At 46.7% G+C, this 15,996-nt stretch overlaps 1 protein-coding gene across 3 annotated transcripts; it reads right to left on the reverse strand.

Moving 5' to 3' along the window:
* Positions 1-7,663: 7,663 nt before the first annotated feature.
* On the reverse strand, positions 7,664-15,237 carry card9 (caspase recruitment domain family, member 9). Of its 3 annotated transcripts, XM_076082469.1 has the most exons (14): positions 15,133-15,237; positions 14,764-14,943; positions 14,581-14,650; positions 14,213-14,350; positions 13,382-13,500; positions 13,093-13,299; positions 12,915-12,998; positions 11,826-12,065; positions 11,631-11,756; positions 11,152-11,340; positions 11,022-11,082; positions 10,814-10,941; positions 7,980-8,035; positions 7,664-7,894 (listed from the first exon to the last, which is right to left on the reverse strand). In XM_076082469.1, exons 2-14 carry the CDS (start codon positions 14,875-14,877, stop codon positions 7,801-7,803), a joined length of 1,626 nt encoding a protein of 541 aa, XP_075938584.1. In that variant the 5' UTR covers positions 14,878-14,943; positions 15,133-15,237; the 3' UTR covers positions 7,664-7,800. The 3 variants fall into 3 exon arrangements, with proteins under 3 accessions (XP_075938584.1, XP_075938582.1, XP_075938583.1); XM_076082467.1 differs by having other exon boundaries at positions 11,631-12,065; XM_076082468.1 differs by having other exon boundaries at positions 11,631-12,065; positions 14,764-14,879; positions 15,133-15,216.
* Positions 15,238-15,996: the final 759 nt, after the last annotated feature.

Raw genomic sequence — 15,996 nt, forward strand, 5'->3', positions numbered from 1 at the left:
CCCCGAGACGCGGGAAGGTGCGAGGGCCCGTACATCGCTGCTCGCAGCTTTAATTTTATTTAGTTTAGTATATTTTCAACGTAGATGTGTAGTTAGCTTAATGCTAGTGACGGTTTCACTTTAAATCAACATCCTGTTAATATAATGTTGTGCTCAGGTGTTCAGGTGCTCAGGTGTTCAGGCGATGACTCCAGATCGTCACCTGGAGCAACAACTAAAACAAGTCGAGACTCTGTTCTTTTTCTTCTTCTGTGCTTTATTAACAGACATCAACAGAGGTGATGACTACACAGCAAACAGCCAATCAGCTGCTGGTGTGTGTGTTTCAGAGTGTGTATCTGCTGTCTCCAGTGTGTGTTCCAGCTCTGTAGTTCACTCAGTCTTCCTCGTTGGTCGTCGTCTGAACGTGACGACTCCAACCTGAACAGCTGCTCGAACCTCTGAGACACACACACACACACACACACACACACACACACACACACATTAATCACATCATATTAACGTAACATTATGTTCAGCCCTCTGTGTGTGTGTGTGTGTACCTTCACAGCAGCTGATGTCCCAGGGTGCACCTGGTTGTGGTGATGGATGCTGTTGTTGGTGTAGTAAAACTGGATGATGGGTCATCGTTACTGTTGGTGAGGGACAGGTACGGGATACCAGACCAGGTCCTGACACACGCACGCACGTGATGGACAGCTTTTATTGTGAAGATTTGTGATGACGTCATTGGCTGTAAAGTGTTGTGTGTATCAGTGGCGTGCCGTGCATGTTATAGCTGGGCCTTCACTGCTGTCCTGCAGCTGAAACACAGCTACGGTTATTATTTGTTTTGTGTAAATATGAAGCTCAACACCTGTAGATGCACTAACTGCAGAGTGCAGGTACATGAACACGCAGAGAGTGCGTCTCCTCTCCTCTCTGACTGCAGCGTGAGGCTGCTGTGAGAGTAACCTGTAGCTGTGTCTCAATTCAGGGGCTGCATCCTTCGGAGGCTGCATTCGTAGACCGGTTGCGTCACAGCGCTGCGACTAGTGCTGTCCCATTTCGCATTTTTGTTGAAGAGTCCTTCAATGCAGCCGACGAATGCAGCCTTCTCGTCGGAGATTTGGAGGACACATCTGATGTATGCTTCGCGGCCCACCATATCCCAAGATGCATTGCGTGCCGCTGCGCTATTACCGGCAGCTCGGCTGCCTGCATCCGACCGTAGTAAGCCTTGTAAAGTAACTTTTAATAACTTCACTTTCAAACCTCAGAGGTTGAATAATATCTCACTGAGTTTGTGATGATTTTACAGATGATTTATACTTTATATCATGTCCATAAACGGACCAACGTGAGCTCAGGCAGACAGGTTGTGAACCTGAAATATCACTTTAAGTCCAGTAACGTTTCAAACGTTGAGATTAACACGAATACACTGAATTTGAGTATTTTGCTGATTGTGTTCTTGTTTTGTTACAGAGAGCAGGAGCTGAGGGGAGAACGATGGACAAACATTCAGCAGCCGTAGCTTTGAATTAAGACATTAGTCCATTTGTAATATCTCCATGTGACCATCCTGTACTTAAGGTTACAGTTACATGAGCTCTCATCCTGTACAAAGCCTTCACTAATAACACAACCAGTACATCCTTCTCATGTGTTCATGTTGCTGTCACAGAGAGGACAGTTGTGATGTCACCTTTTTATTTTATTTATTTAAATTGACATAAGACGTCCATGTAAATGATTTCTATGTGAATATGTATATATTCTGCTGTGTAAAACGTGTCAATCTTCTAAGTTTGCATCCCTGTGTGAACATTATTGATAAATGTTTCTCTTTTCATCAACTTATTTAAAAAATATAAAGTATATGCACATGTGTTACTGAGAGTTAATAAACGTGTTTGCTGACATTTGTTTTGCTGCTGTTAATGTTAACTGTCTTGGTTGATTTCTTCTGCCTTAGGATTGCTATCTCTCTCATATATATATATATATATATATATATATATATATATATATATATATATATATATATATACACATATATATATATATATATATATATATATATATATATATATATATATATATATATATATATATATATATATATATATATATATATATATATACACATATATATATATATATATATATACATATATACATATATATATATATACATATATACATATATATATATATATATACACATATATACATATATACATATATATATACATATATACATATATATATATATATATATATATATATATATATATATATATATATATATATATATATATATATATACACACAGTTGTGTGAAGTGTTTGCCCCCTTCCTGATTTCTTATTTTTTTGCATGTTTGTCACACTTAAATGTTTCAGATCATCAAACGAATTTAAATAGACAAAGATAACACAAGTAAACACAAAATGCAGTTTTTAAATGAAGGTTTTTATTATTAAGGGAAAAAAAAATCCAAACCTACATGGCCCTGTGTGAAAAAGTGATTGCCCCCCCCCCCGTTAAAACATAAATTAACTGTGGTTTATCACATCTTTGGAAAGCTGAGTTCAATTTCTCTAGCCACACCCAGGCCTGATTACTGCCACACCTGTTCTCAATCAAGAAATCACTTAAATAGGACCTGCCTGACAAAGTGAGGTAGACCAAAAGATCCTCAAAAGCTAGACATCATGCTGCGATCCAAAGAAATTCAGGAACAAATGAGAAACAAAGTAATTGAGATCTATCAGTCTGGAAAAGGTTACAAAGCCATTTCTAAAGCTTTGGGACTCCAGCGAACCACAGTGAGAGCCATTATCCACAAATGGCGAAAACATGGAACAGTGGTGAACCTTCCCAGGAGTGGCCGGCCGACCAAAATTACCCCAAGAGCGCAGCGACGGCTCATCCAAGAGGTCACAAAAGACCCCAGAACAACATCCAAAGAACTGCAGGCCTCACTTGCCTCAATTAAGGTCAGTGTTCATGACTCCACCATAAGAAAGAGACTGGGCAAAAATGGCCTGCATGGCAGAGTTCCAAGACGAAAACCACTGCTGAGCAAAAAGAACATAAAGGCTCGTGTCAGTTTTGCCAGGAAACATCTTGATGATCCCCAAGACTTTTGGGAAAATACTCTGTGGACTGACGAGACAAAAGTTGAACTTTTTGGAAGGTGTATGTCCCATTACATCTGGCGTAAAAGTAACACGGCATTTCAGAAAAGGAACATCATACCAACAGTAAAATATGGTGGTGGTAGTGTGATGGTCTGGGGCTGTTTTGCTGCTTCAGGACCTGGAAGACTTGCTGTGGTAAATGGAACCATGAATTCTGCTGTCTACCAAAAAATCCTGAAGGAGAATGTCCAGCCATCTGTTCGTGACCTCAAGCTGAAGCGCACTTGGGTTCTGCAGCAGGACAATGATCCAAAACACACCAGCAAGTCCACCTCTGAATGGCTTAAGAAAAACAAAATGAAGACTTTGGAGTGGCCTAGTCAAAGTCCCGACCTGAATCCGATTGAGATGCTGTGGCATGACCTTAAAAAGGCGGTTCATGCTCGAAAACCCTCCAATGTGGCTGAATTACAACAATTCTGCAAAGATGAGTGGGCCAAAATTCCTCTACAGCGCTGTAAAAGACTCATTGCTAGTTATCGCAAACGCTTGATTGCAGTTGTTGCTGCTAAGGGTGGCCCAACCAGTTATTAGGTTTAGGGGGCAATCACTTTTTCACACAGGGCCATGTAGGTTTGGATTTTTTTTCCCCCTTAATAATAAAAACCTTCATTTAAAAACTGCATTTTGTGTTTACTTGTGTTATCTTTGTCTAATATTTAAATTTGTTTGATGATCTGAAACATTTAAGTGTGACAAACATGCAAAAAAATAAGAAATCAGGAAGGGGGCAAACACTTTTTCACACAACTGTATATAGATATATATATATATATATATATATATATATATATAGTGTGTATATTATATATATATAAAATATATATATATATATATATATATAGTGTGTGTATTATATATATATATAATCCTGTTGAGCAGGGATTTTAGGGACGGGAGCAGCAAGAGGGGGGCGGGGCAGGAACAGCTGTTGACGCAAACAGGAAGTCCTCTGTAGGGTAGGCCGTCTCATTTCGGAGACTGCAGGGTCTAGCCTTTGCGGTCCTCAAAGGACGCGGCCCACGTAGACCGCGAAGGCTGGGTCCTCCGAAGGATGCAGCCCCTGAATTGAGACTGACCTGTGAGAGCTTTGGGGCTCACGGCAGCACCGCTGCTCGTTCACCACCGAGCAGAACGTACGAGCTTTAACGTCAGAGTCACAGCACCAGACAAGTCTCTAGATTAGTCTCTAGTAGCTTTTGACAAAAAAAGTCTCCATGAGGGTTTAGAGGAAAGTCACCAGATTTAGCGAGAAAGTCGCCAAGTTGGCAACACTGGCACCTGCTAAATATGTCCCCAGAGCAACACTGGACGTAACAATGGTTCCTATCACATATTAAACCAAACAAAAATCCATCTTCATAAAAACAAGTTGTACAAATAATAATATACAAACAAGCATATTAAAGCTGCTGCAGATGTAAAAACAAACACATTTAACTTACCAGAGCTGCTGTTCACTATTTAAAGACAAAGTCCTCCTTTCTTTGTTAACAAAGAGTTTAATCTCACGGTTGTTCAGTACATCCGTGTGTTTTAGTTCCAGTAAGAAGTCCTTCTCCATTCATGGACGCCAGTGAAGACAGTGGAGCCTCCCAGTTGTATTTCTTGAACACGTTTTAATGCGTTTGAGGCTGAAAATGTCCGCTCCACAGAGGCAGCAGATATTGAGATTGTCACCGCCCAACATGTCAGGCTAGCCCACTGACCAATCACGTACTTGTAGACCAGCTAGCAGCTCTGACACGTCAAAGAATACGCCCAACATGTCAAACTAAAGATCTGATTGGTTGAACACTATGACAATCAACAATATCGTCCCCATTCACTTAAACTGCACATGGATTCACTTGTGAGTCTGCAGGCCTCTGCCTCTGTTCTTACCTAGAGACACAGAGGTGAGATCTGATTGGATAAAAGCTCTACTTAAAACAAGCTGCACTGGAAGCAGAGCAACTGAGGAAGACAGTAGCTGTGCAATGAGAACATAAGATAATGGGGAAATATTATAATAGTGTATTTAAGAACAATGATTAAATTATTTCCCTCATGCACGAGGCCATCGGGAGGCGGCCCTCTGTGGAGCCCCAGTCCTGATGGACTCATGTGTTGGGGGACACCGTGAGCTGACGTGGCCCCCAGTGGTAGTGGCTCATCATCCTCTGGAGCAGCTACTTGTGGCATGTGAGGAAGAGGATTCTGCACCTGTATCACCACGGAGGAGTTTTTTATATGTATTCACTATGTTGTGTTGATTTATTTATCTTCTCATGTGTTGGACAGCTTCTTGTTCCGGTTTACATCTTTGTGAAGACATCTTGCTTTGGTTGGAGTCGCGGGTCAATGATGTCGTTACAAATGACTTGAATCTATCTCAGAAGAGAAATGCACAACACAAACTTAAAGGCAACTTAGAAATAGACATAACTAAGAGAGGCGCTTCAACGGCACACAGCTGATCATGGAGCGTGGTGTCCCCGGCCTTCATGTCCCCAAGCCTACAAATAATCCTGCTCCTGCAACTCCACAGCGTGCAGACGTGGAGCAGAGAGCAGCCCTGCCAGCTGGTCTCGTTCCCCTCACTGGACGTGGTGGAACCACACCGATGTCCCCCGCTGTGAGGCAGGCGGTGATGGCTCGGGGGACAACGGTCGACCTCCAGAGCCCTGAAGAGCAGCGATCTCCACCGAGTCTTCGACGTCCCAAAGGTTCGCTGTGTGATGGAACGGGCCTTTGCGTGATGCTGGTTGAAGCGGCTCTGCACCCTCCCTTGCAGCGGTTCTTTATACGGGGTGATGATGGCCTCGTCATGCAGGGGTAGCCACCATCACCCAACATAAAGCATCCTGTAGAGAGTGAAAGTAATGACTATTTCTGTCAGTAACTGATGGTATTGATGCATTAAATTTGAGTTAGACTGACCTGAGGGAGGACACAGAGCCTCTCGGTAGATCCTGCTGTTCTTCAGGACTCTGGGCTCATGGTTCCCCACAAAGAGCCTCTTCCCATCACACACTGCCTGCAATTGTCCTTCTGCGGACATGGCAGCCATCAATGGCACCCACACACCTGGAGGACACCGGGCTGTGGGCCAGCTGGGCAAATGCGTGGCCAACCTCATCCGGTGCTCCGGCGGTGGGGAGGTTGATGACCTCCTGGTGAAGGGCTGCAATTTTCGCCACTCCACCGTACACTAGTGTGCAGACTGTAGAGCCGGGACGCCACGCTGTACGATAGGCCGTGTCTCCTCATGGGACCAGCCCTGTGTGTTCTGTGGTGGCAGGATCCTCAGAAGGGCCTCCATGGACTGGCCCCCCAGCCTGTAGTCAGCCATGAGGTCTTTGTGACCGTCAGAGAACACAGCCAGGCCCACGAGGATGTAACGGAGCATGGACCGGCTCTCGTTCCGTCTCCAGCTACACAATACAGGACAGAGGTACTTCCCACACCGAGGTTCTCTACAATGTGATGTAAAGTGGTTTGAGGTTGAGTTCTTCTTCTTCGTGCAGCGCGTGTGTGATGCGTACCTCTATGAACACATGAGAGCAGCTGCACATGGGCTCTGCTGCTGGAGCGTGGTGAACGCTGCAGCAGCAGACAGCACCGGGCTGAGAGACATGTCTGGTGAAAGTCTTCAGTGGGACACAGGCCTGGTTCCTTCTCCTTCCATTGACCTCAGGAGCTACAGCTGCTCCATCAGCTCAGCTGACGATGTCCTCATGAGAGAACTTTCTCCATGTGGAGGCTTCACCAGCAGCAGCACATCTATAGCATCGCTTTTCATCAAGAATGTCGTCTGCAATCCAGCTCATATGAACTCGTGTGGTCTTGGCCACTTGTTATCAGGTCACTGTGTTCTATGAATAGCATCTGTGTTTCTTTATGATGTCTTACTTTATTATTAATACGCAGTATGATCCAACCTGCTGCTGCTCTGTTCATGTGAAGGATTCCTGTGTTTGTGCTCATGAGCTCTTCATCGAGACTCTTTATCTCACTCTGCACTAAATGATGGAGATATAATCACAGTAACTTCTCCCGCTGTGATCAGCTGATCCTCCGTCATCACAAACAGACGGCGCTTCTCTCCTCGCATGCTTTCCTCCATGCGTCCCTGGTGGGAGGGACTAGGACGCAAGGAAAGGACGCAAGTGAAGGAAACGGGGATGCAGTTAAGAGACTTGGGATGTGCCCCAGGAGGTTCTTAAACTGAGGGTCGGGACCCCCCACGTGGACAGATACGGGTCTAATCCTGGAAGTAGACTTTCACCTCTTCATCCTCACTCAGAGTGACTCAACAGACCAGAATATAAACCGTAAACAGAGATTTAGTTTCTTATCTTATTTATAATCATATTTCGCTCGAATTCATTTTGACTTATATTTTATTTATTATATTTTTAAATTGCTAATAAATGAGAAAAGAGATAAAATAGATGAAATGTTTGAAATAAAAAAGACACTAAAATAAACAACATCTACGTTTTTATTGACTTTAGTAACAAAGAGATTATAAACGTTTATTTTATATTTCTTTAATTCATTCTGTTCAAACTGATGAGAACAGAAATAAAAACTTTGAGGCTCTTATTTTGAAGGCAGCTCGTCTTCAGTCAGAGTCGGTGATGTCACTACCGCTGCTGTCGTCATGGTTACCGGCTGTGTACTCCTTACAGATGACCTTTGACCTGACAGCTCGCTTCCTGTTGTCATGGAAACAACAAACTCAACTCAGACGTCACGACAACGAAGCAACAAGAATGTTTCATAGAAAGTTTAGAGTCTGACCTTCTGTAAAAGAAGTTAGAACGACTCCTGGAGGAGAGACAGTCTGTCTCCTCGTCCTGCAGACAGACACACAGACAGACAGATTATTATGGTCACTGGCTCCCTGTAAAATCTAGAATAGAATTAATGTCGGTTCAGGTTTATAGTTAGGACTGGTTCAGGTTTATAGTTAGGGTTGGTTCAGGTTTATAGTTAGGGTTGGTTCAGGTGTATAGTTAGGGTTGGTTCAGGTCTATAGTTAGGGCTGGCTCAGGTCTATAGTTAGGGCTGACTCAGGTCTATAGTTAGGGCTGGCTCAGGTCGATAGTTAGGGCTGGCTCAGGTCGATAGTTAGGGCTGACTCAGGTCTATAGTTAGGGCTGGCTCAGGTCGATAGTTAGGGCTGGCTCAGGTCTATAGTTAGGGCTGGCTCAGGTCGATAGTTAGGGCTGGTTCAGGTTTATAGTTAGGGCTGGCTCAGGTCGATAGTTAGGGCTGACTCAGGTCTATAGTTAGGGCTGACTCAGGTCTATAGTTAGGGCTGGTTTAGGTTTATAGTTAGGGCTGGCTCAGGTCTATAGTTAGGGCTGGTTCAGGTTTATAGTTAGGGCTGGCTCAGGTCGATAGTTAGGGCTGGCTCAGGTCTATAGTTAGGGCTGACTCAGGTCTATAGTTAGGGCTGACTCAGGTCTATAGTTAGGGCTGGCTCAGGTCGATAGTTAGGGCTGGCTCAGGTCGATAGTTAGGGCTGGTTCAGGTTTATAGTTAGGGCTGGCTCAGGTCTATAGTTAGGGCTGGCTCAGGTTTATAGTTGGGGCTGACTCAGGTCTATAGTTAGGGCTGGCTCAGGTTTATAGTTAGGGCTGGCTCAGGTTTATAGTTGGGGCTGGCTCAGGTTTATAGTTGGGGCTGGCTCAGGTTTATAGTTGGGGCTGGCTCAGGTTTATAGTTGGGGCTGGCTCAGGTTTATAGTTGGGGCTGGCTCAGGTTTATAGTTGGGGCTGGCTCAGGTTTATAGTTGGGGCTGGCTCAGGTCTATGGTTGGGGCTGGTTCAGGTCTATAGTTAGGGCTGGCTCAGGTTTATAGTTGGGGCTGGCTCAGGTTTATAGTTGGGGCTGGCTCAGGTTTATAGTTAGGGCTGGTTCAGGTCTATAGTTAGGGCTGGTTCAGGTCTATAGTTAGGGCTGGCTCAGGTTTATAGTTAGGGCTGGTTCAGGTCTATAGTTAGGGCTGGCTCAGGTTTATAGTTAGGGCTGGCTCAGGTCTATAGTTAGGGCTGACTCAGGTCTATAGTTAGGGCTGGCTCAGGTCTATAGTTAGGGCTGGCTCAGGTTTATAGTTAGGGCTGGTTCAGGTCTATAGTTAGGGCTGGCTCAGGTCTATAGTTAGGGCTGGCTCAGGTTTATAGTTAGGGCTGGCTCAGGTCTATAGTTAGGGCTGACTCAGGTCGATAGTTAGGGCTGGCTCAGGTCGATAGTTAGGGCTGGCTCAGGTCGATAGTTAGGGCTGGCTCAGGTCTATAGTTAGGGCTGGCTCAGGTCGATAGTTAGGGCTGGTTCAGGTTTATAGTTAGGGCTGGCTCAGGTCGATAGTTAGGGCTGACTCAGGTCTATAGTTAGGGCTGACTCAGGCCTATAGTTAGGGCTGACTCAGGTCTATAGTTAGGGCTGACTCAGGTCGATAGTTAGGGCTGGCTCAGGTCGATAGTTAGGGCTGGCTCAGGTCGATAGTTAGGGCTGGCTCAGGTCTATAGTTAGGGCTGGCTCAGGTCGATAGTTAGGGCTGGTTCAGGTTTATAGTTAGGGCTGGCTCAGGTCTATAGTTAGGGCTGACTCAGGTCTATAGTTAGGGCTGGCTCAGGTCTATAGTTAGGGCTGACTCAGGTCGATAGTTAGGGCTGGCTCAGGTCTATAGTTAGGGCTGGCTCAGGTCGATAGTTAGGGCTGGCTCAGGTCTATAGTTAGGGCTGGCTCAGGTCGATAGTTAGGGCTGGTTCAGGTTTATAGTTAGGGCTGGCTCAGGTCGATAGTTAGGGCTGACTCAGGTCTATAGTTAGGGCTGACTCAGGTCTATAGTTAGGGCTGACTCAGGTCTATAGTTAGGGCTGACTCAGGTCTATAGTTAGGGCTGGTTTAGGTTTATAGTTAGGGCTGGCTCAGGTCTATAGTTAGGGCTGGTTCAGGTTTATAGTTAGGGCTGGCTCAGGTCGATAGTTAGGGCTGGCTCAGGTCGATAGTTAGGGCTGGCTCAGGTCGATAGTTAGGGCTGGCTCAGGTCGATAGTTAGGGCTGGTTCAGGTTTATAGTTAGGGCTGGCTCAGGTCTATAGTTAGGGCTGGCTCAGGTTTATAGTTGGGGCTGACTCAGGTCTATAGTTAGGGCTGGCTCAGGTTTATAGTTGGGGCTGGCTCAGGTTTATAGTTGGGGCTGGCTCAGGTTTATAGTTGGGGCTGGCTCAGGTTTATAGTTGGGGCTGGCTCAGGTTTATAGTTGGGGCTGGCTCAGGTTTATAGTTAGGGCTGGTTCAGGTCTATAGTTAGGGCTGGTTCAGGTCTATAGTTAGGGCTGGTTCAGGTTTATAGTTAGGGCTGGCTCAGGTTTATAGTTAGGGCTGGCTCAGGTCTATAGTTAGGGCTGGTTCAGGTTTATAGTTAGGGCTGGTTCAGGTCTATAGTTAGGGCTGGTTCAGGTTTATAGTTAGGGCTGGCTCAGGTTTATAGTTAGGGCTGGCTCAGGTCTATAGTTAGGGCTGACTCAGGTCTATAGTTGGGGCTGGCTCAGGTTTACAGTTTGATATGCTGCTATAGGCCTAGACTGCTGGAGGACTTCCTAGGATGCACTTGATACACAATTACCCATGATGCAGCAGTGCTGGGCCTCTGTTCAGACTCTGTAGCTCCTCCCATAGTCGAGTCTTGTTGCTGCAGCGCTGACGCCTCCTCGTTCTCCCCAGACGTCCCACTCTGCACCTCCTCAACGCTACCTGATCCCACAGGTCACATGACACATGAGACCAGGTCACATGACGTGATTTAAAGCGATAGCAGGTCACGTGACTCTCACCTTTAGCGGGGTTCTCAGTGGGCTCCTCTTCCTCCTCCTCGCTACTCACACTCTTCTCACCCTGAGCGGGACAGAGCCGACATCATTACATCATCATTACATCATCATTACATCACCTCCTCCTCCTCACCTGGTGAGTGTTGCTGGTGAGTCTGCGGAGGCGTGTCCTCAGCTGTAGCTCCTCCCCCTGTGACCTCAGCAGGAGGAGCTCCAGCCTATCAGATTGCTCAGTGAGCTGTCTGACCTGCTCCCTGTACTGGTCCTTCTCCTGCAGGAGCAGCCGCGCCTCCTCATGCTGCTCCGCCCGTGATGACAGAGCCTGAAAGACCAATCAGAGGGTTCAAATTCATGACGTCATCATCATCATCCTCCTCACCTTGTCTCTCTCTCTGATTACCTCCTCCTCTCCTTGTCTCTCCCTCTGATCACCTCCTCCTCACCTCGTCTCTCCCTCTGATCACCTCCTCCTCACCTTGTCTCTCTCTCTGATCACCTCCTCCTCTCCTCCTCCTCACCGTGTCTCTCTCTGATCACCTCCTCCTCTCCTCGTCTCTCCCTCTGATCACCTCCTCCTCACCTTGTCTCTCTCTCTGATCACCTCCTCCTCACCTTGTCTCTCTCTCTGATCACCTCCTCCAGCTGTCTGAGGGTTTGTTTGTTTCGTTGACGGTACATCCTGACGTCTCCCTTCAGCTGAGCGAACAGCAGTTCCAGTTCCTCCTTCTCCTCCAGACTCTGAAAACAAACAAATCCTGTGAGTTCCTCGTCCTCCTTCTCCTCTTCCTCCTCTTCCCTCTTCCTCACCCTGGCTCTCTGCTCCTCTGCTCTGTGGAGTTGTCTCCTCAGTCTTAACACTGTATCGAGGAGGTTCAGCTGAAGAGGAGCTGGACCCTCCTTCTCCTGCGTCGCCTTCTGCTTCTCCTCCTTTTTCTCCTCCTGTTTCTCCTCTTTTTTCTCTTCCTGTTTCTCCCCCTGATTCTCCGCCTTCTGCTCCGTTCTGTTTGGGTGGAAGAAGGTCTCGGTGGGCGGAGCCAGACTCCTGCTCTGAAAACACATTTTAACATTTTAATCAAACATCAGAGTGACCTCACAAATAAAGGAGAACACGACATCTGACATCGTTCGGGGGGGTAGAAAAAGAGTCAGTAAAAGTGTCAGTAGAAGTGTCAGTAAAAGTGTCAGTAGAATCGTCAGTAGAATCGTCAGTAGAAGTGTCAGTAGAAGTGTCAGTAGAATCGTCAGTAGAATCGTCAGTAGAAGTGTCAGTAGAAGTGTCAGTAGAATCGTCAGTAGAATCGTCATTAGAAGCGTCAGTAGAAGTGTCAGTAGAATCGTCACTGGAAGCATCAGTAGAAGTATCAGTAGAAAGACATTAGAAGCGTCACTCGAAGTGTCAGTAGAATCGTCACTGGAAGCATCAGTAGAAGTATCAGTAGAAAGACATTAGAAGCGTCACTCGAAGTGTCAGTAGAATCGTCACTGGAAGCGTCAGTAAAGGTGCCAGTAGAAGTGTAACTAGAAGCATCACGAGAAGCATCAGTAGAAGTGTCAGAAGAAGCGTCACTAGAAGTGTCAGTAGAAGTATAACTAGAAGTGTCAGTAGAAGTGTCAGAAGAAGTGTCAGTAGAAGTGTCAGTAGATGTGTCAGTAGAAGTATAACTAGAAGCGTCACTAGAAGCGTCAGTAGAAGCGTCAGTAGAAGCGTCAGTAGAAGCGTCAGTAGAAGCGTCAGCAGAGGCGTCAGCAGAGGCGTCAGTAGAATTGTCAGTAGAAGCGTCAGTAGAAGCGTCAGTAGAAGCGTCAGTAAAAGCGTCAGTAGAAGCGTCAGTAGAAGCGTTACTAGAAGCATCAGTAGAAGCGTCAGCACTGGAAGCAGTTGAAGTGAGGGTTTACCTCCTGCAGCGGTCTTAGTGTTCGTCGTCTCAGTAGTCGACTTTGACTCTCAGCTCGCTGCACGTTGTGTTTCAGACGTTCCACCTGCAGACACACAAACACACACAAAGAGTAGAAGTGGTCAGAGCAGTCTGCAGCTCTGTGTAGTGGTCCATGGGGGGGTTAGAGGTGAGCTGACCTCTATCTGCAGGTCTCTGTTGGCCAGCAGGGCGCTGCTCTTCTCTTGTCCCAGAGTGTTGACGTCGGCCATCAGACTGTAGTTGTGGTCTCGGAGCTGCCTCACCTCCTCGCTCAGACGCTCTCGCTCCTCTCGAACCTTCTGCACGCGCTCAGTCAGCTTCCTCAGCTCGCGGTCCTTCAGCTGCTGCTGTCGAGACCACACCTCCTGAGACGGAACCGTTACAGAGTCACCTGTCGGCAGAACCCTGAGGTCTACGGTTCTTACTCTTCCTTAGCAACCAGCCCACCTGTTCCTTAGCAACGGAGCAGGCCTGCTGGCGACGCCTCCTCTCGTCCTGCAGCGCCCTCTGGAGGCGACTGAGCTCCGACATCAGGAACTGAGTCAGACCGGATTCACCTGCTGTGTCTGCAGAGAGAGAGACAGGTAAGCAGACAGGTGTACAGACAGACAGGTGAGCAGACAGACAGGTGAACACACAGACAGGTGAGCAGACAGACAGGTGAACACACAGACAGGTGAACAGACAGACAGGTGAGCAGACAGACAGGTGAAGACACAGAAAGGTGAACACACAGACAGGTGAACAGACAGACAGGTGAGCAGACAGACAGGTGAGCAGACAGACAGGTGAGCAGACAGACAGGTGAAGACACAGACAGGTGAACACACAGACAGGTGAACACACAGACAGGTGAAGAGACAGACAGGTGAAGACACAGACAGGTGAAGACACAGACAGCTGTACACACAGACAGGTGTACACACAGACAGGTGTACACACAGACAGGTTAAGACACAGACAGGTGAACAGACAGACAGGTGAACACACAGACAGGTGTACACACAGACAGGTGAAGACACAGACAGGTGAACACACAGACAGGTGTACAGACAGACAGGTGAACAGACAGACAGGTGTACACACAGACAGGTGTACACACAGACAGGTGAACAGACAGACAGGTGAAGACACAGACAGGTGAAGACACAGACAGGTGTACAGACAGACAGGTGTACAGACAGACAGGTGTACAGACAGACAGGTGTACACACAGACAGGTGTACACACAGACAGGTGAACAGACAGACAGGTGAACACACAGACAGGTGAACAGACCGATGAGGATGCTGAAGGTCTTGTTGGGCTCCTTCCCCGTGATGCGGCTGTACAGTTGAGGATAATCCAGCTCCAGGCTCTCCAGGAAGGCCGTGTAGCCTTTCACCCCCGTCCTCTGGAGGATGTCCAGCAGGGCTCCTAGGACACACAGACAAGAGGACCTGATAGGACCAGGACCAGGAGACTGAGAGAGGACATGATAGAACCAGGAGACTCAGAGAGGACATGATAGGACCAGGACCAGGAGACTCAAGAGGACCTGATAGGACCAGAAGACTCAAGAGGACCTGATAGGACCAGGAGACTCAAGAGGACCTGATAGGGTGAGGACCAGGAGAGGACCTCCCATTCATTCATCTGTTTCTTACCAACTTTTCTCCTCCTGATGACGAGGGTCGGGTCGTTAAAGAGCTGCTCCTCATCCTCAGCATTGACCACCTGATCAGAGACAACCAATCAACACCAGGAGGATTTAACAAGGGGAGGAGGAGAAGCAGGAGGAGGAGGAAGAAGAGCAAGAGCAAGAGGAGGAGGAGGAGGAGCAGGAGTACCTGACACTGTCTGAGGTACGGAGTGATTCTTGAAGGTTCGATGGTTTTGATGAGTAACATCCTGAAATCATCCAGCTGGAGCCAGCAGAGGTCGTCCTCACACACGGTGTCCATCACTGAGTATTAGTACACCCTGTGAATACTAGTACACACTGTGAATACTAGTACACACACTGAGTACTAGTACACACACACACAGAATTAATACACACATACTGAGAATTGGTACACACTTCAGTGTTAGTACACACTCAGAATACTAATATAAACACACGCACGTGCATACTGAGTATTAATACACACACCGAGTATTTGTACACACATACACACAGTACATACTGACTACTACTACACACAGAGTTTACTCACCTTAACTGTCTGTCTGATTAAACTATAGGACCTGTCTCTCTCTCTCTGTGGGTCCTTTTCTCTTCTTCTGTGTTTTTTAAGAAATTGTTTCTGTCACTTCCTGTTTTTGGCTCCACCCTCTCTGACATTTATCTGAATCCACCAATCACGTCACAGCTACACCTCATTAACATATCCAGCAGGTAGTATTGTTTAGTGTATCTGTAGATTATGATGATCAATAATCAATGATTATTATTACAGATTAAACGACCAGCAGAATAAACACATTCATGTAATAATAATAATAAGAATACATTTATTACTGAAACAGGTTTAAAATATCAACTGAGTTCTTCTGGACAGAAAGAGGAAGTGAAGGATTAGAGAAGTCAGAGGAGGAAAACAGGAAGTGATGTCACACCACTGGTTCCTGGACGTCTCACTAAATTGAAGTGAAACCAATGAAGAAGAGAAGAAAATCACGAGTTTTACCAACACAGTGTCCGCACAATCCACAGGGTCCCCACAATCCACAGGGTCTGCACAAACCACAGGGTCCCCACAGTCCACAGGGTCTCCACAGTCCACAGGGTCCCCACAAACCACAGGGTCCCCACAGTCCACGGTGTCCCCACAGTCCATTGTCTCCACAGGGTCCCCACAAACCACAGGGTCCCCACAATCTAGTGTCCCCACAATCCACAGGGTCCCCACAATCCACAGGGTCTGCACAAACCACAGGGTCCCCAAAATCCACAGGGTCCCCACAAACCACAGGGTCCCCACAATCCACAGTGTCCGCACAAACCACAGTGTCCCCACAGTCCATTGTCCCCACAATCCACAGTGTCCCCAGAAACCACAGTGTCCCCACAGTCCATA

The sequence above is a fragment of the Anarhichas minor genome, unplaced genomic scaffold (assembly GCF_050575085.1).
Source record: "Anarhichas minor isolate MPS153535 unplaced genomic scaffold, ASM5057508v1 ptg000095l, whole genome shotgun sequence".
Taxonomy (NCBI): domain Eukaryota; kingdom Metazoa; phylum Chordata; class Actinopteri; order Perciformes; family Anarhichadidae; genus Anarhichas; species Anarhichas minor.